This window comes from Pneumocystis carinii (assembly GCF_001477545.1).
Source record: "Pneumocystis carinii B80 chromosome Unknown supercont1.11, whole genome shotgun sequence".
Lineage (NCBI taxonomy): Eukaryota > Fungi > Ascomycota > Pneumocystomycetes > Pneumocystales > Pneumocystaceae > Pneumocystis > Pneumocystis carinii.
Window position 1 is genome coordinate 136,898 of NW_017264723.1, and position 25,064 is coordinate 161,961.

The window sequence follows — 25,064 nt, forward strand, 5'->3', positions numbered from 1 at the left end:
GGGTATAAGAATATGGATTTTTATTTAATAGTTTTGCCAAGTTTCATTGATAAATATTTAAAAATTATATTCAATGGTTCAATAACATACAAATTCTGAGTATAAACCATTATTTCTAATATAAACTATTATTTTATATCTTTAAAAAAATATTAAGCGGTTAAAATATAAATTAGAATACTAAATACTAATAATATAATCTACTATTCATTGATTGAATAGATAGACATCTGTATCTTATAATTTATAATAGATTTCCATCTCCCTTTGATAGCGTTCTTTATCATTTGCTGAGCAATTCACAAATTCCTAGTAATATTAACACTAAATTATATTAAGAAAATATACCTGTCTCTCAGAATCCCCCATAGTTGCCCATTTCTCCGCTAATATCTTGGTTTGTTCTGTAATCTTTGTTCTTCCTTGTGCATATTTCTCTATAAAATCTGGGCATGATCTTGCATAAGCACAAAAAAATAAAAATGATGATAAAGGACGTTTAGGCTTTCGAGGATCCTTAATAAATGTTACGCCTTTCTTTCCTTGTCTGCGTAATTGGCTTCTAATATTGTTTTCTTTTATAATTTCTTGTGGTGATAACGAATTCACCCAATTGCTATATGTACGCAATGCCTGTAACTTTTTCTCCTCTGAAATATCTTTGTACGTCTATATACTCTCCGTAAGTGTCTTTTTCCTTATAAAAAAAGACTGTAAAGCCTGACAAACCTGTCGTTCTTCTTGTGACATATTTTTCCATATAGAAGAGCTTTGTTTCAGAATTTCCTTCGGAGTACCTATTGTTTGTTTAAATTTCTCCTTAATAAATACGATCCAAGGAGATTCTCCTCTTTTTGGAGGCGCTGGCAGCGCATCTAGCTTTTTATTTATTTTTGCATCCTTTGATGCAGATTTTGACGAGAAAAAACGGCAAGAACTCGCAATAAAAAGGTATGAACATATTGATATGGTATTTCTGTTTAATATAATACCAGTAACGGCCCTTTTTCTCTCAATATTCATCCATTGAGTAGCATCTCCTTTGTTGATCGGGTTTGTGGTCCCCAGATATCGTTTAAAAACCGTTCCAAATCCTCCATACCCCAAAGTCCTTGTCCTGAATCCAATGGAAGCAAGAAAATTGCAGTTTATCATAGTATTTTGTGTGTTTTTTGGATTTTTATTAAATTTAATTTTTTCTGACGTTGATCGTGGACATCTCAATCAACCTGTCAACGTCAGGATTTCAAAAAATTCGCTGTATTTGGGTTAAAAAAGAGGTAAATTGTCATTTAAATTGCTATTTACTGATTGTAATTATGTTTTTTTTCAGGGTTCCCTTTTTTCTGCGTTTTTTTTGCTCATTTTTAGGCGAATTAGATATATTTTTGTGGTTCATTAATTGTATCCAAAAAACGGAGGGATACGCTGCTATTTTTTCTTAAAACACTGTATATATTATTCTACGGGGTCTGTTTTACTAGGGAGAGGCTTTTTTCCCGTTTTTTTTGCCTTATTATCTGCTGAAAAGCTGCTAAAAAAACGTCAAATAAGGCCTCAAAAAACTACCAAAAATTGCTTGATATCTGAGCCAAATAATGAGTCGTCAGAGATATCATTCATCAGAGAGCTTATCTAAGCGCCACAGGTCTCATCATAGTAGCTATGATCATGATAGAGACTCGAGATATATGAAAGATAGAGAGAGCAGAAATAAGGAACAGGACAGGGAAAAGGAGCAGAGATCTTATACAAAAGGAACATCAGAAGGGTCTTCTCAGGCTAAAGATGATGAGAAGGAGCGTATGCGTATTAAGCAGGAAAAAATCCAGCAATTTTTGCGCCAACGTGCAGCACGTATGGCAGAAAAAGAAAAGGAAAATACAGGGTCAACAGAGAAAGAAATAAAGGAAAATGAACAGAAAAGTTCTGTTCCAAGTATTGGAGCATGTGGTTCAGTTTCTGGATTTGAATTTGGTCGAACAGTTACAAAAAAGTCTAGTCAAGCTATAACGCTTGATGATGATGAGAAAAAACGCAAGATTCCTATGGCATCTCATGGAGATGAAGACAATTCTGAAGAATCATTACAGAAAGAACAAAAGAATGCAGAAAATGAGGAAGAAGAGGTGGATCCATTGGATTTATTTATGCAAGGAATGGATGAAGTAATTAAACGAGATGCAGAAGAGAAAGTAGAGAATCATTTGAGTCGAGATGAGCTTTTAGATAATAAGGAAGATAGCGAGGAAGAGGAGGAAGAGAATACTATTAATGATCCAAGAGATATATTGGCATTTGCACAGAAAAAAATGAAAAAAAGAGAATTACCTAATATTGATCATTCAAAGATTCATTATGAACCGATTCGAAAAAATTTCTATGTTGAACCACATGAGCTTTCTGAAATGACTGAGCAAGAAGTTAATGATTATCGTTTAGAATTGGATGGAATTAAAATAAGAGTATTTATTTTTATATAATTTGAATTTTCTGATGTTTCAGGGTCTTAATTGTCCTAAACCGATTCAGAATTGGAGTCAATGTGGTCTTCCTGCCCATGTGTATGTTTTATTTAGAAGAAAAAAAAGAAAGATACTTATTGTTTTAAAGATTAGATATTATTTATCAACTTAAATATGAAAAGCCGACAGCTATTCAAGCTCAAGCAATTCCTGCTATTATGACTGGAAGAGATATAATTGGTGTTGCAAAAACAGGGAGTGGAAAGACTATTTCATTTCTTCTTCCAATGTTTCGACATATTAAAGATCAGCGTCCTATTGATTCTTTAGAGGGGCCTATTGCACTTATTATGACTCCAACTAGAGAATTAGCTGTACAAATTCATAAGGAATGTAAGCATTTTTTAAAGGTTTTAGGACTTAGAGTATATTTTTATTTATTTTTGAATTAAAAGTTATTTATATTTTTAGGCAGTATGTGCATATGGAGGTTCTCCAATTAAAGATCAAATTGCAGAACTTAAGAGGGGTGCAGAAATTGTAGTATGTACACCTGGTCGTATTATAGATTTGCTTGGAGCAAACCAAGGTCGGGTTACTAATTTAAAAAGAACATCATATATTGTTCTTGATGAGGCAGATCGTATGTTTGATTTAGGTTTTGAGCCTCAAGTTATGAAGGTTATTAATAATGTAAGACCGGATCGTCAAACGGTTTTATTCTCTGCTACATTTCCAAAACAAGTATATATTTTTTTTTGATTATCTTATTTAATATTTATATAGATGGATATTCTTTCTAGGAAAATTTTACAGAAACCAATTGAAATTACAGTGGGTGCTCGTAGTGTTGTTGCTTCTGAAATACAACAACTTGTAGAAGTGTGCACTGAGGATAATAAATTTGTTCGACTTCTTGAACTTCTTGGTAATTTGTATGTTAATGACGATGATGTGCGTACATTAGTTTTTGTGGATCGCCAGGAAGCAGCAGATAGTTTACTAAGGGATCTAATGCGTCGAGGATATCCATGTATGTCAATTCATGGTGGAAAAGATCAATTTGATCGTGATTCAACAATTGCGGATTTTAGAGCCGGTGTTTTTCCTATTCTTATTGCTACATCAGTTGCTGCTCGTGGTTTAGATATTAAACAATTAAAATTAGTTGTTAATTATGACTGTCCAAATCATTTAGAAGATTATGTTCATCGTGTTGGAAGAACTGGACGAGCAGGAGAAACTGGAACAGCTGTTACATTTATAACACCTGAACAAGATCGCTATGCTGCTGATATTGTTAGAGCTTTACGAATTAGCAAAGCTAATATTCCAGAAGATGTTCAAAATTTAGCAAATGGTTGTTTTCATATTTTAACTAAATTATTTTTAACAAGTATGATTAGAATTCATAAAAAAGGTTAAATCAGGCCAAGAAAAAGCAAGTGGATCAGGATTCGGTGGCAAAGGTCTTGATAGACTTGATAAAGATAGAGATTTAGCTAGAAAATTACAAAGAAGGGCCTATGGAGAGGAAAGTGATGAAGAAATAGATGTTTTCGATGATGATTATGAATATTCAAAAATGGATCTTTATGATATGGCAGAGCCAGATGTACCTTTTAAAACTGACTCTAATGCCGATTCAAATTCATCGTCTGCTGCTTCACAGACAAATAAAAAAGGGAATATAACAGATGATATATTGGAACGTGTACGTAAGGCAGCTGGTTCAGTGACATCTCGGTTACAAGGTCAATCACGCTCCGGAATTACAATAGAATCTGGTGGTCCTGATTCAAGAGAATTTACTGCTACAATTGAAATTAATGACTTTCCGCAAAAAGCAAGATGGGCTGTCACTAATCGCACAAATATTGCTCGAATTATTGACTTGACAGGAACATCTATTACGAATAAAGGTAACTGGTATCCACCTGGAAAACCTGTACCACCTGGAGAAACAAAATTATATATTCTTATTGAAGGAGAGACCCAAATATCTGTCGACCGGGCATTATATGAGCTTAAACGTTTACTAACTGAAGGAACTGTTTCGGTAATATATAAAGTTTAATCGATAAATTTAACTTTTCTAGGCATTGGAGAGTGAAATACGTTCCGGAATAAGTGGAAGATATTCTGTTTTATGAATGATATCATGATTTTAATTTTTTTTGTATGAAATCTAATATTTATTATGACAAGTTAATCCCACTAAAAATAATTAATGATTAAATATAATAAATGAAAAATAATACTCTTAGATCATTCATTTGTTTTTGATCTCTTTCTATCTGTTTCTCCCGTGAAATATCTTCTAATAGTTCTATACGGGTTTTTTTTTTTTCTGCTGCTAACTGAGAAGAAAGTTTACCCGGACTAGATATTCCTTTATTTTTGTTTTTTTCAAATCTTGCTTGTGCTGCATTTGCTGCTGCTTCCCTTAAAATACTAATATCATGTTCCGCTTTTTCTGTATTTTTCTCTTTTGAAAGTGTATACCCTTTTTTTGATGATTTTGATTTATTTTTTTTAGAAGAAATACAAGTATTCATTTTTTCATCTTTTTCTTGTTCACAGGATTCTAAATGTGTTTCTGTGTATTTTTTTGTCTTACAACAAATCACACCCATTTTACAACGTTAATCCAAATGTTCAAAAAATTTTGTCAATAAAAACATTTTAAAGATAATGAATTAGTTGTAAATGTTCTTGTTTTTTTTTAAAAAACCTTTTTATATAAATATCAAAGTCTTAACATTGTAAAATTATGTGTCGAAAATGATAAAATCCTTCTTCATAAATATATCATTGAGAATATAAGTGATGTTTGTTATGTTTTGTGTAAATAACTGTGAATTAATGGTTGTTTTTGTATATAGTTTGTTTGATAAAAGAGAGTTTATCAAAAAAAAATAAAAATAAAAATAAATTATACAAGAATAATGGTAATTTTGAAAAATGCCGATCTGGATTGGTATATTCATTATCTTTAATCAATCCTATACAGCGTAATTTCAGATTGTTTAAAATACCTGCGTCCGTCTATTAAAATATTAAAATATATTATATAAATATTTGTTTAAAAATGTAACCTTCATCAATTAAAACCAATGAAAGGTAATAACGTGTAGAAAACTTTTTATTAACATCACGAAAAGTTGGTGTTAAATCAAATCCTCCAAGAAAAAGTCGTATTGGAATCGTTTCCCCACGAACTGGTTGACCATCCATAATTTCAAATCTAGATATCTTTTTCAATTCATTAAACATTGTTTTTATACATTTTTTTCATTGGAAATTTACCGTTTCACTTTCATTATATTGATTCGGTGATGATCCTGTTGTTTCCCTTCTAATAATAGATAATTCCATATGTTTAATCTTTAGCCTTACTAAAAGAAAATATATCTTGCCAACAATAACATCTTTTAAATGATATCTTTTCTTTTTTAGAAAAAAATACCCCATTTTATATAAAAAAATACCTAGATTTTGAATATTCAAATTCAATATGTAAACAATCCTCAATCCCCACATCCATCTTAATAGAACTATTGTTTTCTGGTGGCATCTTGTACGAATAAACCCATATATCTTTTTCTCCTACAATATCTGGCATCCTTCTAGATATAATAACCCTGATAAAGTATCTAAAAAATATGTATCAAATAAAACATAAAATATACTCCCGTATACCTTAGTTTTACGTTGATACCATGATAACTTTCATATTGCTTTTCTACATTTTTAAATTCAAAATCAAACGTCTGCGGATGCCTCATTTCACCAGGCGCTGCCAATTCTTGAACTAATGAAAGAAATTCATAATGCGTTCCTCTATCAAAGAACATTTCAATACTCCCAATAAATTGAACCTTAATTCCTGAGTGTTCCATACGTTTTCCATCCTTGGGCCTTAGTGTAACCTTGTATATAGTAAACATTTATTATATAAGCATATACCGCGCATATATACCGATCCTTTGACCGATTCTCCGTCATAATAAAGAGGGGCCTTTTGTTTACGGTCTTTTCCTACCTTGATATCAACCATCTTCCTGATGTCTTCTCCCTCTAACCGGATGTCCACATCAACTGGTGTCTTAAAAAATAGACTGGCCATGAATATGGATCTAAATAACCCTTTTTACCGGCTATATGCTCTAGTATTCTGTATTTATAACCTAATCAATGTATTGTATGCACTTTTGCACCGGATTATATGCGTTAAGAATAAAATCCAACAATATATAAGATATATTTCCTTTAATAGAGATAATTTATAAGTTATTTATGTTTATATGGGCTATTTATAGAGGACTATTAGAATATATGCGTCAATCTTATTAAGTTTTGTTTAAGTCAGAAATCTTGGTTAAGATAGGGTGCCGCTGAGTCACGTGACTACAAGGTATAATATATATAAAGATAAGTATATATAGAAAGGTAAAGAGATAGAAAGATATAAAAAAGAAGAAAATAAGAATAATAATTTTATATCTTTAAAGTATTTTCATAATCCTGTGAAAATAAATGTTGTACATTGCAATGTAATAATAAAATAAATCCATCAAGAAGAATAGAAAGAAAGATGGATAAAAATATGAATTTTTAATAAGACCTGCCCTTATCATCCAGGTTAGAAGTGTTTAAAGGACCAACTAGACCGGAATGAAGGGGTTCAAAAGACAGGCAACCTAAAACTCTATGATTATCAAGAGGAAGAGAAGAAAAAGAGGAAAGATCTACAGGATCATCCCATATACCGGTAAAATTATCATATCCGTATGCAGAGTCATCTTGAAATATAGTTGAATCAAAAGTAGGAACCAAAGAAACATTAGGAGTTTCTTTTTTTTCCGAAAAAATATCTAGATTTTTTATATCGTCATAAATACTAATACTTTGAGGAGAATCAGTACAACTTTTGTTAAAAGATGTTCCTAGTCTAGAATCGTTAACTGAAGGAGTACTATGATTATTTATAAGTGAACGAAATTCATAATCACTAAGATTATCAAATGTATGAAGATAACCATCTAATGAATTATGTGTATCGACTTTTTCGACTTTATTCTTGACAGGAAAAATAGGTAAAGGCACGGAATTGGGGGCGGTATAGATACCTGGTATAAACGATATCTCCGATGGCTGATTTGAATGTGGTAAACCTGTTTGAGAAGAATTCGTATTTGCTTGACATATAATGTCAAATGCTCCTTTTTGTGAATCATAATTACCTTCTTCACTTAATAACCATGAATATTGATCTAATTTAAATTTTTCTGCGTCGGATTGAGACTTTTTATGCGAAATTTGATTCAACATCATTCGCAAAATTTTTGATTCATCCTGTTCAAGACTCGGGTCAAATGTTTTTCGTCTACGCGGTGATTTTCCGCTTGTACTCCTATCCTTTTTCTTCCTTGGTAAGAATTTATAGTCAGGATACTCTTTTGCATGTCTTTCTCGTTCTCTTTGCGCCATTTCTGCATACCTTTCTTTCTCCTCAATCGTTTCTCGTTTCCACATTTCACCAATAATCCTAGATATGGATTGATGATTATTCGTGGGAATACTACTTTGCTTATCTCTCCGATAAAGCATAAAAGAATTCAAAGGACGCTTGATACCAGAGCTAGAACTTCCTGATCTTGACGGTGACTTTTTCTTTGCTGCGGTATCCGATGAAACCGGACTTAACGACAATGCTCTTGTCTTAAGTGTTCCACACGTATTCGAATTTCCTCCAGGAGAATGACAATCAGTTGGCGGCGATCCAGACAGAGAACCTACCATGTTTACCGGATTTTGTGAAACATAACTCTTTGTTTTCGAATGAAGCTGTTCGATGGTTGGGTTTGGCATTGACGTTGACAAATTCATTTGGATAGGCGATGATAATCGCACAGGTAACTCATTAGAAACCGGAAACGTTGGCATTGATAAATCTATGTTCAATCCCGGCATCAACCTGCCATAATATGACGATTGGACATCTTCAACACTATTTAATCGATCATTCAACAAATCTTGCCCCATAATTTCAGGTATCTCTATACTATGTTCTGGTAACTCTTCTACAAGGCCATCATACGGCACAAAAAAATCCTTTTGATCTAAAACACCTTCTTTTTCAATAGACATTTTTGAAAACGTATTTAATGCCAAAGAATGATCTCTTCCCCAATAATTACCAATCCAATCACTCTCGATATCCCTTCCTAGCATAAAAATATAACAAAAAAATAATGCTTCAAAAGTGTAATAAACTATATATAAATATGTCTACCAGAGACCTTAAAAATATCAAAATTTCCTTAGGTAAACCCTCTATGAATTCTCTGCTGGCACTAGCACTGCTATTGCCAACTCTCTTGTCTTATTTTCCCTAATAATTCAAACGTCCTCTGCGTTTTTTTTCTTAAAAAAAAGTGCTTTATTCTTTTATATATAAACATACGAGTAAGCCATATACAAATCAAAATCCGCTAAAAAAATATTGCCGTTTGCTTTTTTAGACTTATTTAGATAAATACCTTATTAATTTCTTGACAATAAAAGAAGCCACTTTTGATCCACGTGTTTTATTTTTTTAGTAAAAAACCGCTCTCTCTAAAATAGAGAGCTAACCTTTTCATTTTAAGTATAGTCTTGCTTACCTTAAAATTATTTTGTCTAATATTTTTCTAACCTTTTTTGATTTATTCTTTTAACTCATTATATACTATCATTAAGAACAAAAATATCCCTCTTATAAAAGACATTTAGTCTTATATCATTAGTATTTTTTAGTGATTATTTTTTTTTGCACTAGTTGAAAAATGTAGTCATGAGCTACAAGCTATCGACATGAGCAGGATTCGAACCTGCGCGCGAAAATCGCATATGATCACTTAAAAGATTCAAGTCATACTCCTTAACCACTCGGACATCATGCCTTGGTTTACTTATCCAGAGAGTATATATCTATAAATTAATACAAAAAAATAAAATAAATAATATTCCTTAAAAGAAAAATAGAAATACTCGATCAATCAAAGATTTATGTACATCGAATTCTCATAGTGTTTAATTATAATTTCATCTCGGCTATAATCCGACTTGCTAGTGAACGATATTGCCAAGCATTTCCTCCTACACGTTTAAATTGTAAACCATGTAATGCAAATAATGGCACTTTAACGATATATATTTCGAATTGTATTGTAAAATTGGCATTTTTGTTTTTCCCATTATCAAGGGAGTCATCTGATTCACTTCCAATTGTATTTGGATGAATATCGATTCCATTCTTTTTTCTTTTATAATTCATTTTATGCAAAGATATAGATCTTTTTAATTGTGTCTTCGGATTTATAGCATGATGATTTGGTTCTATTGTGTTGTTTATAAAATCCTTTAGATTAATACTTGGTTGATAAATACAAAAAACACCTCCTTTGATATCACGAAACGAAATATTCAAACAATTTAGGATACAAATCAAATCACTTTTAATAATATGTGGAGGCTTTGAGGTTGTAGTGGAAACGCTAAATATTCCTTTTAAAAATCCTGATTTTACTGTTACTTCTTGTGAAGGCTGAGTAGAATTTAAAGATTGGCATGCATGGTTAAAAACGTATTTGTTTGAGTTTGCTATAGTGGTGGGTGAATTATGTCTAATCAAAACAGAAGATTGTCTTTGGCATTTTTTTTCTTTTCGTAAAACTTCACTTTTTGCATGTCCTAGAGATTTTGTACGATTCCCTTTAAAGCTAAAAGTAGATACGACATTAAATGGTTTTGGAAAAGAAGGCTGGGTTCCATTTTCCGTGATAGAATTCTTCTTCATATCCTTTAAATGATCTTTCGAGCTAGATGGGTTATGTATATGTAGTGGAGGAGATATGCGTCTGGATAAATACGCATTATCATTAATTGAGACGGATCGTTTTAGATTAGTCACGTTTGCAAAAGGATTGCTCAACCGTACTTTTGCATCTGTTTCTCGTAAAGATTCCACGTCATGTGAATATTTATTTGATAAAGACTTGGGAGGCGGTGTTAATAATTCTACCGGTATTAAAGAAGGCAGGATCGATGTAGGATTCGAAAAATGTTTTTTGATTCTTTTAGAGCTAAATCGTCGAAAAATCTTGAAATTCTTCTCTTTCGATTCTTTAATTAATTTATGATTATCAACCGTATTCGGTGATATGGATGAAATATCTTTAATCGCTGTTGCTACTTCTTTTTCGTCATATGTTCTTGCTCGTGCTCGTGATGGAAATGTTTGTTTTTTTATTGATGGTATTGTGTTATGATAATCCTTATGATCTAATGGACTTAAATTCGCACTAATTGGTGTAGAAGAATTTAAAGCTTCATAATGATCATTTCCATGAATATAAGAATCTTGATAATTGCATTTCTTTTCCCGTTCTATCTTTTCCTTGACAAGATAATAAATAGAAATTAATGGATGATAAGCGTCGATATAAATGGGTTTGGATTTAAGAGGATGCTGATTTACATCGGATGATAAGGGCGGATTAGAGGGTGAACTCGAGATTTTACGTTTGTAAAAGTCAAAAAAGTTTTTCTTTTTGTCCATTAATAAGGATAAAACATGTGTATCATGCGATTGATTATAATATGCTTTGACAAGTTTTCGATATCCTTCCGATTCAAGAATATTCGTTAATTTCGCAAGAATAGTTTGTTCATTACCAAAATCGAATCCTGTCATTCGACGAATAATCTCCATGTCCAAAGGAAACGTAATTGGATATCGTGGAGGAAGGTAATTATTTGGCGGGCAATCATAGCCTCGCATCATCCATGGATGATTCAAAATCTCCGAAAGAGTAGCACGTTGACTCGGACTCGTTACAAGCATTCTTGAAAGAAGCTGTTTACACTCTATATAACGTAAAAATAAAATTAGCTTTTCATTCCAAGAAGGTTATATAGAAAGAATATAATACCAATAGTAAGCCATGATGGGTATTCAACATGCCCCCGCTTAATTTTTGCATGAAGAGCTGGCATATTTTGATCATCAAACGGAACCTTGCCACAAACGAGAACATAAAGAACTACACCAAAACTCCATATATCAATTTCCGGTCCGATATACGCCTTGGCATTTAAAAGTTCCGGTGCCGCGAAATAAAGTGATCCACAAAACGTCGATAGCTGAGAATGCGGTGAATACAAATTCGATAATCCAAAATCGATCATCTTAATATCGCCCTCTTTCGATATAAGAATATTTTCGATCTTGAGATCTAAATAATAATAATAATTGTCAATTCCAATAGAATTTTAATAAAAAATAAATTAAAACCTCGATGAACAATAGAATTCCGATGACAATAATCTAAAGCGGATCCAATTTGTCGCGCAAATTTTCGCGCTTGTTTTTCTTTTAATTTTCCATGTGAAATAATATAATCTAACATTTGTCCTCCATTAATATACTCAAAAAATACATAATAATGATTCGGCTGTATTTTTACATCTCGTAACGTACATATATACGGATGCTGAAGTAAACTTGATATCGCAATTTCACGAATCGTACGGACCTCTTTTCCATAATCCACATTTTGTGATGCAATTGATATTCCCTGTGAAAATGGCCGCGGAATAATTTTTACCGCTGCCTGTAAAAATACCATATTAACCCTTATATATGCGCATCATTTTACATAGAAAAGACATACAATTTCATTTGTACTCATATGCGTTACAACTTTAACCTTCCCCATACTTCCTGACCCTAATGTCTTCCCTAACTGCCAATCCCCAATAGTTTTCCGTATATATGCGCGTTCTTTGCTTAATATATGCTCTTCTTTGGACCCGGAACGGCTTAATCCTACCTTTGGAGACCTTTTCTGTGCTATTCCTGCCTCTGTTTCCTGTGCTTTTTCGTTTGATATGGGTACGTTAGACGGTGATGATACCGTAGATATGCCTATCTTCTCGGGCTCTTTCATACTTTCTGGTACTCGTTCAGTTGAAATCATACATGGATCTTGCTTAAATAGCCTCAGAATAACGCATTTACTGCCTATAAATCCTACTAATTTCTTGGTTTTTTAGAATCCTTAGTTACTCGAAAATCTAATGTGTTGGTTTTTTGGGGGGATCACGTGACACTATAAAAAAAAATATATAAGGTTAATATGAAAAGAGAGAGATGATGAATAAGTAGATGGGTTTTGTGTGTATTTTGTATTTTTATTTAAAAATGTCTTGAAAATATGTATGAAATGTGTATATTTTTATTAAGGTTATAGCGAGAATTTTGGGGGGTTTATAAGGGAGATTTTGAAAATTGAATGGAGTGGGGAGCGGGTAGGGTTAGGGTTAGGTATGAGAGTTGTGTATAAGGGTTAGGTATGAGGGTTAGGGTTAGGGATTAGGGTTGCGTTCTAGTTGTTAGGGTTAGGCAAATAAGAGCTATGCAAATGTGTTGAGGGTTAGGGTTAGGTTATTAAGAATAAATCTATAATGAATATTCTAAAGATAGGTTGAGTAGTAAATTTATAATTTAGATAGTAATTTTATGAAAGAATATGAAATGTAGAATATGAAATATAGAATAAAATGTTAAAATCCTATTTATGTATATAGAGGTTTCTTAAACAAGTTTAAAATTAAGATGTTTTTGAATCACTAATAGTTAAATAAATGGTCCTTTAAAAAATTAATCCTTATTTAAAAAGAAAAGTTTTATATACCAAAATATAGATATACTATTAAGAAATGGTATTTGATATTTTAAAGGTATATATTTGAAATTAATTAATTGAACAGCAGGCCAGATACAATAATTAGCCTATATTTATTAAAAAGAAAAAAAAGCAGTATAAAGTTAAAATATACTTTTAATATAGAAAAAAAGCCCTAATATAAAATAAATATGAATTAAACAATGAAAAAAATACTTGGCTAAATTTATTTTTTAATTTTTTCTTGCTTAGTTCCTCTGTTAAAGACATAAAAATAAGATAAATAACTAAACTTATAGGAGTAAAGAGTAATTGATCCATTAAAATCCTTTTAATTAATTCTGCTGTATTAGAATTTCTAGAAATTGTAGATAAATGATCAAGAAAAGAATACCACCAAAGCTATAATATTAAAAACAAATATATAGATGTATATTGAGATTTACTTGAAGAGGTGTTGTAAGAAAATCTAGAAAAAGGTAAAACAAACCAATATTTTAAATAATAAAACTACTATAACTCATAAATCGTATTAGCTGTGAAAAACGAAATGTAGCCGGTATATAAAAAAATGTGTACTATAAGACTAAATAATAGTATAATGAATATCATAAAATATTAACCGATTTATTATTTTTGTCCAAAGAATCAATATTTTCCATTTCAATCTTTTTTGATTTCAGATCAAATGAATCAATTCTTCTCAGACGACGATGTATAGCAGAGATTGTTTGCGCAGACATATTAGAAATCCCTCCAAGTAATGAATTCGTAACAGAAAGTGTTAATACTGGATATTCCTGATAAAACTCATTATATCTTGAAAATATTGTTACTAATACAAAAAAAATTAATACAATAACAAATATACTGTTTATTTATTAGTTTATATACTTTTTATATTATTTCTTACTTTAATATTGGAAATTTTAAGATATTTTTGTATAATATTTCAGACATTTATGAAGTCGGTAAGGGCAGAGCAAGAGAGTCTGAAAATTAATAAATATGACATGAATAGAAAGTTGATTAAAATGTCTTATTTTATGTATAAATGAGTATGATGTATGTAAATATGTTGTTATTTGTAAGATTTGTGTATAAATGTTGAGAAATTAATAAACAAAAATATTTGGAAGAGAGCAACAATCAATGTAAGAACCTGTCTTTATATCATGGATCCGTATTCCATTGAATGAGAAAAGGCCTTCATGAATTGCAATGAATGAAATTGAGCAAAAATAGCAGCCATAAGAATCAAGAGATCTTTAAAGTTAAATAAAAACATGATAAAATGAAGATATTACCCGACACGTATACTATTTATAAGAGGAAGAACATGTACAGGATTGACAGAAATGTGTTTGTGTAAAGCGTAGATAGCTGTTTTTAAATATTAGAAAAAATATTTGAAAAAATATTTGAAAAAATAACCATTTTCTTCTAATAAAAAACAAGAACCTTTTTCTGAAATAAAGGGAAGACTGTTGCAATCGAAATTGTGAGCTTTTGAAAGCAATGATATGAATATATCCTTTGGAATAGCAGATCGATTGACTAAAGCAATCTTTACTTCAAAAACTTTCCAAATTCTAACATATTTGGGTGCTGTAAATGTAAAAAAGATATTCAAAAATTGAGATTTTGCGTTAGAAAGTGAAGAACTTCTTGATTTTGATAGATCGCTATTTGTATTGATTAGAGATTTTTGTAAAAATAAACTAGAATTCAAAGTTTTAGCTTCAGTGTGAATAACTGATCTGTAAAGAGAAACTTGTGTTTGATCTTTTGATATATGAATTGTTGTATGCCATTGTGACATTAAAAGAAGTGTATAATTAGTATCTAATAACCGAGGTCTCATCTTTACAAAAATTGTTACTGGAAGTGTTAAAAGATCTGTAATTCCTTGATCAATAGAGGGATCAAATGGTATATAATAAAGTATAAGAAATTGTTCCTGAAATGAAAGTGTAATTGGAAACTTGGTTTCATTTTCAATTCTTTGTGCAACTTGTCCTTTTACTTTGATTTCTATATTCTCAATTAAGACAGAAAGTTGTTTTAAAAAGCATGATTCTATATCTACACTTAATAATATTCTTTGAAAATTCGGTATCATTGTCATAGATGATCTTGTTCTCAAACTAATAGCAGATCTACAAGAAAAAACTTTTCTAATAACCTTACGAAGAACTTGTATAGCTGGTGATCTATCTGAACTTGATGTAATTGATATATTTGAAACCCTTGACATAGATAAGAAAGGTGTAACACCATATACCATTGTTTCTTGTATTTTTATTTAAAAAAACTATTAAAAAAGTTTATTTTTCATACCACTTGAAAGACTTTCTAAAACATTTATTGACATATAGTCTCTTTTGATCTTCTCTTCCTCATTAAACATAACAAGTGTATCTGGTTTCACTGTAATTGATACATTTAGCTGTACCTTGGGTATTGATGTACGTATACGAGGAAATGCTAAACTTAGTAAGAAAAAATACATATATGTATCCTAGATATTCACGAATTTGTATTTCTGTTCCCCATATAATAACTGCATGCCCATCATTCCATTCAAATATCATTTTTTGACTATTAAGAACTTTGAAAAAAAAATTAACCCCCTCATTTGGGCGTTCCTTCCCACTGAACTCCTCTTCTACCTCCTCCCCTTCATCCTCATCGCTTGATACACGAGATCCATACTTTTGAACATCTCCAATCCATCCATTTACTGTGCATGATAAAAATGATGCCAATTTCATATGTTGCACTTCCAAGTTCTTGTTTTTACATGTTAAAACAATAAAAACCTTTGTTATCTCGTCTAGAGACTTGTAAGAGCTTGGTTTGGGGATTTTTAAAGCGCTTATTCTATCCATTTGATTCATACCATGAAATAGTAGGCGTCTTCTAGGCGCTGATAAAATAGCTTCAACCCCATCATCAAGTGATAGATCCTGAGCAATAATAATAATATCAAGCATAGTTTTTGTAAAAAAATATCCAATTTCCTCAATCATTTGTGCAAATACAAATCTTAAAATAGGAAAAATAATGACAAAAAGAAAGCATAAAGAGAATATTCTGCTTATCAAGACTATATTCTGTATGAAATATGTTAAAAATCTGGGAAATATGTATATATATATACATTGTCTGTATTATTTTATAGTGGACTGACTAATTTGTTTAGTAAAAGTACAAAATAACAGATAAATAAGGGAAATACCTTTAAAACTCTTATATATGCTTATTATATGCTTGTTGTATGCGCAATGTATGCGCAATGTATGCGTTATATATGCGTTATGTATGCACGTTGTATGTAGTCCCCGGGGGATTCTGGACGTCATCCAATATTATAAAATCTATATCTGCTAATAATGAGTGTAAATCCTATAAAAATGACATATAAAGAGCGCTCTAAGCTCTATTCTAATAAGACGGCACAGAGGCTTCTGGAATTAATGGACCGTAAGCAAACAAATCTGTCAGTTGCAGCAGATTTTACAAAGAAACAAGAAGTTCTGGAATTTGCGGATAAAACAGGGCCATATATATGTATATTGAAGACGCATGTTGATATTATGGAGGATTTTGATGAATCCTTTGTTTTTGAATTGAAAAAACTAGCGAAAAAGCATGATTTTTTGATTTTTGAGGATAGGAAATTTGCAGATATTGGAAAAACGGTTCAATTGCAGTATTCTTGTGGAATTTATAAGATCTGCGAGTGGGCGGATATTGTTAATGCACATCCTATTCCTGGAGAAGGAATAATTGATGGATTGAGAGAAATTGGAGAGCCTCGAGGTAGAGGCTTATTTTTATTGGCAGAAATGAGTTCAAAAGGGTGTTTATCAACAGAGGAATATGTAAATGCATCAATTGATATGGCAAAGAAAAATAAGGACTTCGTTATAGGGTTTATTTCTATACGTCGATGGCCAATATTAACAGAAGATTTTATTTTAATGACTCCTGGTGTAGGTTATGTTGCAAATAATGATTCATTAAGCAATATCTATCAATCTTCAAATGGTGATGCTTATGGACAACAATATCGTACACCTGAAAGTGTAATTCTGGGTTTAGGTTCAGATATTATTATTGTAGGTAGAAATATATACGCATCTGGAGGAGATATTATAGAGGAAACATTAAAATACAGGGTATATATGGGACATGTTTAAAATAGACTGATTAAACAAGCTAGGATGCCGGATGGAAAGCTTATATAACTCGAATTTCTTAAGAAAAAAAATAAATTGAATTTTGGTAATATTTAATACGAAATAATCTGTATACTTAATGGTATCTGGATTGAAATTCAATTATATTCAAAAAAAAAAAACTATTATATATTATATATATATAATTGAAATATTAAGACTGACACTATATAATAATCAAGATAATCTTATTTTGATGGAACTTCTGGAGTCATTTTTTTTTTTCAAAAAAAATAATCATAAAATATATCAAATATAGAAAATTCATTCAGAAAAATTCAATAGTAATCTATACGACCTCTTTTAACATCTTCAAATCATATTTCTTGATTTATTTTTAATAATTATCTATAAGGATCACGTGACTTTATAAAGGTAACAATACTTCTCTACGCGACTTATCGAAAACCTTATAAAAGTAATTGAGATGGAGAGAATGAGTATTTCTATTAATATCTATGATTTACTGCCAGAAGGAACTATTTCTAATATTGCATGGATGCTGGGTATTGGGATTTATCATAGTGGATTAGTTATTGGAGATAAAGGTATATAAGTATGTTGTTTAAAAAGAATAAATTTTGACGCGTATAGAGTATGCTTATGGGGGACATTCATTGGAAAATGTATCGGGTATATATACAACGGTACCTAAAACAATACCGCCAGGGGGGCGATTTCGAACGTCGATTAAATATGGATCTATAATAATTATGCCGAATGAAGTTGAGGAAATTATATGTGATATAGGAAAAGAGTTTCAGGGACTTTCATATAATCTTCTTACAAGGTTTTTTGATTTAGTTACGATGAGTATTTATGTATAAAAATGACAGAAATTGTAATCATTTTACATCCCATCTTTTATATCGTTTAACATCGTTATCGACGCCAAAATGGTTGAATCGTGCAGCTTCAATTGGAGTAGCATTTCCTTACATGGTTCCTAGTGGATGGATTGAGTCCCCAACGATAGAAAACGAATCTGAGGCGGAACTTTTTGAATCAACAATAATACCTATAAAAAATACACCAAAGCGTTTATAAACTACAGGGTTTCTAAACTACAACGTTTCTTATTTTTATATAAACAAACATTTAACAGTCTAGGGTTTGGGCAATCATTTGAATAGCTTTATTAAAAACTACATTTCAACCGCAATATACAAGATTCATACTGTTTATGCATGATTTTTTATCACCTTAGTTTTAAGTGCTTTTTTTTTTCTTAGATTTCGAAAAACACATTTTCAAACTCAATACTTAAAGTTTTGTTTTTTTTTTGAGGGGGATATGGTGATGCGTTTATATATACATTTATTAAAGTTTTTCTCTAGATATTTTTTATTTGAGGTTAAAAACATAATTGAATGAATGAATCATTCAATACAATACTTAAAAAGGATGGCCGAAACTCGTTGGAGGACCTGGGGATCGAACCCAGTACCTTGCGCAGATCATCATGCTAAGCGCACGCTCTACCATTTGAGCTAGACCCCCGGTAGTCGTTATATGGGAAAAAAATATATAAAAATATAAATATAATATTAAGATAAACATAGATTAGGCATTAAATCTCTAGGGTTAAGCTTTGTATCCAGATCTATCCTAATACAAGGGGTAATTGTAACTTATCATTAATGTCAGGGTTAGGGTTTCCATATGATGTATAATTACCAGTTACGAAGACAACATACTAAGAATGTAACTTTTTTATTTTAAAAATTGCACTAATAATGAGGATTATTGGATATATTGAAGGTCATTTCTTTCTTTAAAAAGATTAATAAGAAATATTAAAAAAAAAAAAACAAAAATTTTTATATAATCAGAAACACTTATTATAAGACAAAATCTTTTTTACAGTGGAATTACATATATATAAAGTATTAATAGTAATATGTATTGGCCAGTTGGTATTCCGTCAGTATTTCAATTAAAAAATGATTTTTTAACGGGATTGGAATATACATCTGTTACACGAGGAGAAACGGTTTTAGCATTGAAGAAATTTCATAATGGAACCCATTTTATTGTGTTAACGTCTAGACGGATTTATGTCTGGCAGATCCGGGTTTGGATAGATCTATTTTTAATGAACAAGGTTGCTTATGAAGAATAATAGCCTACAGTACTTGTTTCATCTATTACATGTTCAGCTATTTCACTAACGTTGTATGGGGAGAATAGGGATTTGTTTATAATGAAAGATTCTGAGTTTGCTATTATAAAAACATCACTTGGATTTTTGCTTATATATTCAATTCATAAGAATCTGGATCAAAAACTTTATAAATTCCATTATTCTCATAATAAAACGACTGTTTTTGACTTTTTGGATTTACATGGATTGACAGAATACGAATTGTTGTATTTAAAATTTAAATCAATGATTAAGGTGGATTCGGGTTTATCATGGTATGCTTAATGAATATGTTATAATAATATTGATGCAATAGTGTATTGGTATTGGATGATTGTCTCTTGTTTTCTACTTTTAATCCACCATCTGTTCAATTTGTTTCCCAAAAAGAATTTAACCATACGATTACAACATCAGATAATCTGGCACAAATGGAATGGATCGAAGATAAAAATGGTATAATTAATGCTATTCCTCTTTTTTCAGTAAAATATATTATTAACATCATAAATTAGTTACGATTAATGATATGATTTATGAAAAAACAATGAATATATATATATGGATTACGTCAAATAGTAAAGCATATCTTGTTCGAAAGAATCCTTCTGTATTTTCTATTAGATTTTATTATTAACAACTAAAATATCCTTAAGGTAAAATCAAAGAATCAAGAAAACATTAGAAATTGGACAGGAATTTGCTTCTATGTTCCCGAAACAGAAGAAAATCATATTGTTAAAACAGATATAAATACTCGTTTGTCCTTGATTGCATTTGGATGCAAAAAGTAATGCTAATAAATGTCTTTGTTTTTTTTTTGATTTTAATTATTAACATTAGTGGTGAAATTAAGATGTTTTATATTGAAAAATCCAAAAATCTAATAAGTTATTTGTATACAATTATATTAGATGATTTTAATGTGACTGGGAATATTGAATCTTTGTTATGGTCAGAGGATGGTTTTGTAATCTTCGTAGGATTTCAAAACACTTGGTCTTTATGGAGCGCTTATGGAAATTTATTATCCTCTAAACCAAATGTAGAAGACGTTTCTGAAAATTCTAATGAAGAAATATTTATGGGAGGAGTTAGCCATGCATTATGGTTTAACGAAGGAGCCGAATTAATTGTAGTAAGTAATAAAGAAAAATCGAGTGGGAAACTATGGAAAATAAATATGGCAAGAAGTATTCGATGTTTTTTCCTTAATCCTGTAAATTCATATGAATATTAATATCAACGTCATAATATTGTATAGGAAAATTCTTTTAATTTTATTTTGCAAGTTTCAGACATATTTCTTATCTATAAAGGTTATGAAGAATCTGATATTGATATAATAAATCCAAAACAAACTCATTGGAAACATGTTCAAATACCATTGAATTATTTTTATGATAATTGGACGATAATGTATACTGCTATAAGCTCATGTTCTCAGCATTTAGTGATAGCTGGATACTATGGAATGGCATATTATAATTTTAAGACTGAACGATGGAAAATAATTGTCAAAGATACGAATTATAGTTTTCGAGTTTCAGGTGGAATGTGTTGGTATCAAGACGTATTAATTGCATCTGTATCAATCAATAATACATCATATGGATTGAAATTATTTTCTAGAAAAGAAACCATAGATAATATTCAGGCTTTATCATTTATAGATATAGGCATGCCTATATATTTACTTACTCTAATATCAGAAAATCTTTTATTGTATACAGGAAATAATTTAATTATGCAGTATCTCATTATTATGAATGACTTCAAAGTTAAACTTGTCTTGGTAGGAAGTATTGATTTAAAGGATATAGTTTACTCTCCTAAATCTTTAAGAGCATTTACATGGTGTTTTTTAAGTGATCAAATGCGTGAGTTGATATTAACTTTATCAAAGAGTATTAATAGCTAATGTTTAAAGAGAATGGCCATTTTATAAATAATATACATATGGCTAGTATTATTCTTCTTGTAGATGACAAACTTATGTTTTTAAAACCTAAAAAAAATGATTCTGCATTGAAATATGATATATACTTGTTATCAGAGAAGGTCGAGTATTTTTTGTTTATTGATCATTTATCGCAATATTTAAGGCCTTCAATATGTGCATTTTGTGGAACTGAAATTAAGGTAAATTTTTGATTATTTATGATTTATATTTTAATACAATTAGATATGGATGGACTTTTCTAATATTATAGACGATAATGATAATCAAAGCAGTGATGAATGTGTTTTAAATTTAAAGAATGATCGAAATTTAATTACTATTCCTTTGGATTTTTATCCTGTTTTTTTCCTATTGAATAAGGGCGTCATCTTAGGAATAAAAAATACTGTAATTCAACATAAAAATATGGATTTTTTTAGTTTCAGGATTGATACAATGGCAAGTTTTCTGTTTCGTATCATCATCTTTTTTTAACTTTAAGAAGACTACACTTTTTCTACCATATATTTTGGAAAAATATTTAGATAGAACTACAATTAACGAATCTATTATTTTGGCCTCTAAATATCAGAAATTGGTTTATTTCAATCATATACTTGAGCTTCTTTTGTACAATGTACTAGAAAAAGGAATAAATTGTTCAGAAGATTATGGTGATATTTTTTATATTTTGAAATTCATAAATTTACATGATTTAGATCCTTTACTTCCTAAAGTAGCATTTTTTCTAAAGCATTTCCCAAAAATGCTGGATATAGTTGCTTCATGTGCACGTAAAATAGAGGTTTCTTTCTGGAAGAATCTTTTTAGTGCTGTAGGCACTCCAAAAGAATTGTTTGAAGTATTTCTTCTCTTTGCTTAAATAATTTCTTACATGCTAGAAATGTATGGAATTAGATAAACTCGAAACAGCAACGGAATATCTCATTATATTACATACTATAGAGTCAACTGAAAATATGGATAAGGTAATATATATTTATATCTATCTATCTATCTATCTATACAAGTAAATTTATTTCTAATATATTAAGAATATTATAAGGGTTTTGGAAAAGTCTGTGCTATTAAAAAAATGGAAACTTTGTTCTGAATTGGTCAGGTTTTCTGTTTCATATGGTAATAAATAATAATTATTGAAATTTTTGCTAATTAATAATAGACAATGAAATGATCTTGAAAAAATTTATATTATCCTTTCCTCAAATATTGGGTATTCAAAATTAGAATAGAACGATATACGTTATTAATTCGCATCTATGGTATTTATTTTTATTATGAAAGCTGTCTTTTTATTGGATTTTTCATATTGCTACATCCAAGGATCTAGTATATAGCAATAATTAAGTAAATTGCAAAAAAAAAAAAAAACGATACTTTTAAAAGTAACTATTTATCATTGTTTTTTGAATTCTCGTTTTCTCTAATGGTATCTAGTTTTATATCTTGTTCTTTCTTGTATACATCTTGATGTTGATGAATAATAGAATACTCTCGAACTTTAAAACCAAAAATTCGAGGTACATACCGTTCTTGACTTTTATGTGGAATTAGATAAGGATAAACCTGAAGCATAATGTGTGGAAATGTAGTTCCAAAATATGCACCGTCAATTGTTACATGTCGTGATGATTTAGGTGTATAAATATCTTCACATTTGGGACAATAAAGTTTTACAGAACTGGAATAAGGAATATCTGATAATCCTACAGGAAGAACTGCTTGCGAATTACAAAGGACTCGAGGACATCGACCAAAATCATATTTTTTATATTTTTCAAGCTGAGTGATTTAGTTTGACCAAAAAAAATAAAAAAATAAGAAAAAACCATCTTCTGAAGTCCTCGTGTTGTCAAGATAAATCTTGCATGGATTAAACCATAAAGATGTTGTGCTGATTTTTCAATTTGATTTCGCAGATCACTATTTACATCATGATCTTTGTAAAAATTAATACAACAAATTACTCAAATGCCTATTCATCGACGCACCAAATACATCTGTTACCATCTCTATTGCATAATTATAATGCTGGACTTCTGTATTAATTCCGGTCAAATTAAATTTATCTTGGATATATTCTTCATCAATTTCACAAAAAAATTCATTTCCTTTAATTCCAAGGAACCAATCGATCCAATATTTGGAATAATCTGAATAGCTACTGCTACATAAGTATTTGATAGATTTTTTTCAAAAATTTCTAAGGGACCTTTTTGACAATAAATCTTCCATATCTTTATTTTTAATGGTTTTTAAAAATTAAAAAATATATACTGGTGGATCTAATAAAAAATATTTTTCTAAGGGAAATATTTTGAGGTTCTTTATAAAAAAATCAAACTTTGATATAAAATCAGTATATTTTTTTATTTTTTAAGTCGGCTTTCAGAGTAACCTTTGTGACTAAAAATTAGCGAGGTGGACTAAAATAAATATAGTATGACTTAAATATAAAAAAATATATTTCTAATAAATACAGTCAATAATTTATTTTAGAAGGTCTATAGGTGAAGGTTTTTTCAGCTAAATTTGTTGGTATAATTTGGTAAATTACTTTTTCATATAACATACATTTTATTGGAATCCTTTGAAAAAACAAAAGAAGTTTTAAAATGTTGTAATTTTTCTATTTCATTATGTTTAAAAGGTATTTTTTATTTTTTTTTTTTATCTTAGAAATTTGTTAATTTTGAGTATAATTAGATTTAAAGGAAAAGAACATATTAAGGGAATAACCCAGTTAAAATCATCTGCACAGAAAGCTTTAAAAAATAGAATTATAGAAATATATCCAGATCTTGATCCGTTTATGAATGAGATTTTTCCTAAAAAATCGCAGTTAACTCTTATTAAATGGTATATAAATATATTTTCTAGATTTGATTTATACTTATAAATATAGTGAGGAAAGGATTTCATTATATAGTCTTAATAATGAAGTTCTTTTTTTCCAATACTTTGACAATATTTATCCTCATTTAAAATTAATTCACAAATGTATTTATTTAATTAATTTTTTTTAATTTTACAATGAAATTTTAGATCCAGATGGATTCTTAAAAGTTCAAGCTGATCAAGGTGTAATTAAATCGATCCTTTCTGGCGGTATATATTTATATTTATTGTTTTTTTTTTTCTAAAAAATAATAGCTAATCTTATGTGTCCTGGTTTAACATCAAAAGGTTCCTATTGTCCTGATGATATTGATGCTCAAAAGACAGTTTCAATTATGGTATGTGGGAAAGAACATGCGGTTGCTGTAGGTATAACAAAGTTATCTTCTAATGATATGTAAATACTTTTGTTTTTTTTTTTTTTGAAGAAAATATTAATTAATATTAAGAAAAATAATCAACAAGGGAATTGGCATTGAAAATATACATTATATTGGGGATAGTCTGGTAATTGTTTATTAAGAGATTTTATTTTATATTTATACATAATAGTGGAATTTGGTATTAGATTAATAATATTATTAGAAATATATTCGTAAATAAATATAATTTATTATA

General features: G+C 29.8%; 13 protein-coding genes and 2 non-coding genes across 15 annotated transcripts; 5 read left to right on the top strand and 10 right to left on the bottom strand.

Annotated features, from left to right (window-relative positions):
- Window positions 1–202: 202 nt before the first annotated feature.
- Window positions 203–1,201, bottom strand: T552_02500 (hypothetical protein). Its single transcript, XM_018371039.1, has 3 exons — window positions 730–1,201; window positions 349–669; window positions 203–309 (listed from the first exon to the last, which is right to left on the bottom strand). The coding sequence occupies exons 1-3, from the start codon at window positions 1,153–1,155 to the stop codon at window positions 238–240; spliced, it is 819 nt and encodes a 272-aa protein (XP_018225199.1). The 5' UTR covers window positions 1,156–1,201; the 3' UTR covers window positions 203–237.
- Window positions 1,202–1,552: 351 nt separating this feature from the next.
- Window positions 1,553–4,665, top strand: T552_02501 (hypothetical protein). Its single transcript, XM_018371040.1, has 7 exons — window positions 1,553–2,465; window positions 2,506–2,564; window positions 2,614–2,890; window positions 2,937–3,209; window positions 3,252–3,825; window positions 3,872–4,524; window positions 4,565–4,665. The coding sequence occupies exons 1-7, from the start codon at window positions 1,599–1,601 to the stop codon at window positions 4,616–4,618; spliced, it is 2,757 nt and encodes a 918-aa protein (XP_018225200.1). The 5' UTR covers window positions 1,553–1,598; the 3' UTR covers window positions 4,619–4,665.
- On the bottom strand, window positions 4,632–5,146 carry T552_02502 (hypothetical protein). The gene is made up of 2 exons (XM_018371041.1): window positions 4,727–5,146; window positions 4,632–4,682 (listed from the first exon to the last, which is right to left on the bottom strand). The coding sequence occupies exons 1-2, from the start codon at window positions 5,099–5,101 to the stop codon at window positions 4,674–4,676; spliced, it is 384 nt and encodes a 127-aa protein (XP_018225201.1). The 5' UTR covers window positions 5,102–5,146; the 3' UTR covers window positions 4,632–4,673.
- A 268-nt stretch (window positions 5,147–5,414) lies between these two features.
- On the bottom strand, window positions 5,415–6,639 carry T552_02503 (hypothetical protein). The gene is made up of 6 exons (XM_018371042.1): window positions 6,448–6,639; window positions 6,168–6,397; window positions 5,957–6,121; window positions 5,775–5,910; window positions 5,564–5,720; window positions 5,415–5,513 (listed from the first exon to the last, which is right to left on the bottom strand). Exons 1-6 carry the CDS (start codon window positions 6,592–6,594, stop codon window positions 5,461–5,463), a joined length of 888 nt encoding a protein of 295 aa, XP_018225202.1. The 5' UTR covers window positions 6,595–6,639; the 3' UTR covers window positions 5,415–5,460.
- Window positions 6,640–7,082: 443 nt separating this feature from the next.
- On the bottom strand, window positions 7,083–8,702 carry T552_02504 (HMG-box protein STE11; the record flags this gene model as incomplete). The annotated part of the gene is made up of 2 exons (XM_018371043.1): window positions 7,083–7,642; window positions 7,712–8,702. 2 exons carry the CDS (start codon window positions 8,700–8,702, stop codon window positions 7,083–7,085), a joined length of 1,551 nt encoding a protein of 516 aa, XP_018225203.1.
- Window positions 8,703–9,319: 617 nt separating this feature from the next.
- T552_05033 lies at window positions 9,320–9,412 on the bottom strand. The gene has a single exon. It is a non-coding gene; the product is annotated as a tRNA-Ser (tRNA).
- An 88-nt stretch (window positions 9,413–9,500) lies between these two features.
- T552_02506 (hypothetical protein) lies at window positions 9,501–12,568 on the bottom strand. The gene is made up of 4 exons (XM_018371044.1): window positions 12,185–12,568; window positions 11,806–12,124; window positions 11,444–11,746; window positions 9,501–11,378 (listed from the first exon to the last, which is right to left on the bottom strand). Exons 1-4 carry the CDS (start codon window positions 12,488–12,490, stop codon window positions 9,547–9,549), a joined length of 2,760 nt encoding a protein of 919 aa, XP_018225204.1. The 5' UTR covers window positions 12,491–12,568; the 3' UTR covers window positions 9,501–9,546.
- Window positions 12,569–12,938: 370 nt separating this feature from the next.
- T552_04163 (hypothetical protein) lies at window positions 12,939–14,464 on the bottom strand. The gene is made up of 8 exons (XM_018372214.1): window positions 14,112–14,464; window positions 13,822–14,068; window positions 13,713–13,776; window positions 13,645–13,667; window positions 13,415–13,600; window positions 13,353–13,373; window positions 13,208–13,305; window positions 12,939–13,163 (listed from the first exon to the last, which is right to left on the bottom strand). The coding sequence occupies exons 1-8, from the start codon at window positions 14,156–14,158 to the stop codon at window positions 13,124–13,126; spliced, it is 726 nt and encodes a 241-aa protein (XP_018225205.1). The 5' UTR covers window positions 14,159–14,464; the 3' UTR covers window positions 12,939–13,123.
- A 37-nt stretch (window positions 14,465–14,501) lies between these two features.
- T552_02507 (hypothetical protein) lies at window positions 14,502–16,230 on the bottom strand (the record flags this gene model as incomplete). Its single annotated transcript, XM_018371045.1, has 4 exons — window positions 14,502–14,581; window positions 14,633–15,490; window positions 15,539–15,685; window positions 15,732–16,230. 4 exons carry the CDS (start codon window positions 16,228–16,230, stop codon window positions 14,502–14,504), a joined length of 1,584 nt encoding a protein of 527 aa, XP_018225206.1.
- A 317-nt stretch (window positions 16,231–16,547) lies between these two features.
- Window positions 16,548–17,511, top strand: T552_02508 (orotidine 5'-phosphate decarboxylase). Its single transcript, XM_018371046.1, has 2 exons — window positions 16,548–17,382; window positions 17,427–17,511. Exons 1-2 carry the CDS (start codon window positions 16,594–16,596, stop codon window positions 17,463–17,465), a joined length of 828 nt encoding a protein of 275 aa, XP_018225207.1. The 5' UTR covers window positions 16,548–16,593; the 3' UTR covers window positions 17,466–17,511.
- Window positions 17,512–17,824: 313 nt separating this feature from the next.
- Window positions 17,825–18,535, top strand: T552_02509 (hypothetical protein). The gene is made up of 3 exons (XM_018371047.1): window positions 17,825–17,990; window positions 18,037–18,232; window positions 18,279–18,535. Exons 1-3 carry the CDS (start codon window positions 17,870–17,872, stop codon window positions 18,487–18,489), a joined length of 528 nt encoding a protein of 175 aa, XP_018225208.1. The 5' UTR covers window positions 17,825–17,869; the 3' UTR covers window positions 18,490–18,535.
- A 326-nt stretch (window positions 18,536–18,861) lies between these two features.
- On the bottom strand, window positions 18,862–18,942 carry T552_05034. The gene has a single exon. It is a non-coding gene; the product is annotated as a tRNA-Ala (tRNA).
- Window positions 18,943–19,297: 355 nt separating this feature from the next.
- On the top strand, window positions 19,298–22,821 carry T552_02511 (hypothetical protein). The gene is made up of 14 exons (XM_018371048.1): window positions 19,298–19,516; window positions 19,568–19,860; window positions 19,902–20,041; window positions 20,101–20,195; window positions 20,242–20,375; window positions 20,429–20,804; window positions 20,850–21,465; window positions 21,516–21,727; window positions 21,771–21,986; window positions 22,033–22,201; window positions 22,247–22,389; window positions 22,430–22,516; window positions 22,583–22,667; window positions 22,711–22,821. Exons 1-14 carry the CDS (start codon window positions 19,343–19,345, stop codon window positions 22,773–22,775), a joined length of 2,805 nt encoding a protein of 934 aa, XP_018225209.1. The 5' UTR covers window positions 19,298–19,342; the 3' UTR covers window positions 22,776–22,821.
- A 76-nt stretch (window positions 22,822–22,897) lies between these two features.
- T552_02512 (hypothetical protein) lies at window positions 22,898–23,818 on the bottom strand. Its single transcript, XM_018371049.1, has 4 exons — window positions 23,761–23,818; window positions 23,540–23,712; window positions 23,378–23,487; window positions 22,898–23,330 (listed from the first exon to the last, which is right to left on the bottom strand). The coding sequence occupies exons 1-4, from the start codon at window positions 23,781–23,783 to the stop codon at window positions 22,938–22,940; spliced, it is 699 nt and encodes a 232-aa protein (XP_018225210.1). The 5' UTR covers window positions 23,784–23,818; the 3' UTR covers window positions 22,898–22,937.
- Window positions 23,819–24,135: 317 nt separating this feature from the next.
- Window positions 24,136–25,059, top strand: T552_02513 (hypothetical protein). Its single transcript, XM_018371050.1, has 7 exons — window positions 24,136–24,198; window positions 24,255–24,407; window positions 24,454–24,548; window positions 24,594–24,656; window positions 24,702–24,843; window positions 24,896–24,953; window positions 24,999–25,059. The coding sequence occupies exons 1-7, from the start codon at window positions 24,188–24,190 to the stop codon at window positions 25,017–25,019; spliced, it is 543 nt and encodes a 180-aa protein (XP_018225211.1). The 5' UTR covers window positions 24,136–24,187; the 3' UTR covers window positions 25,020–25,059.
- Window positions 25,060–25,064: the final 5 nt, after the last annotated feature.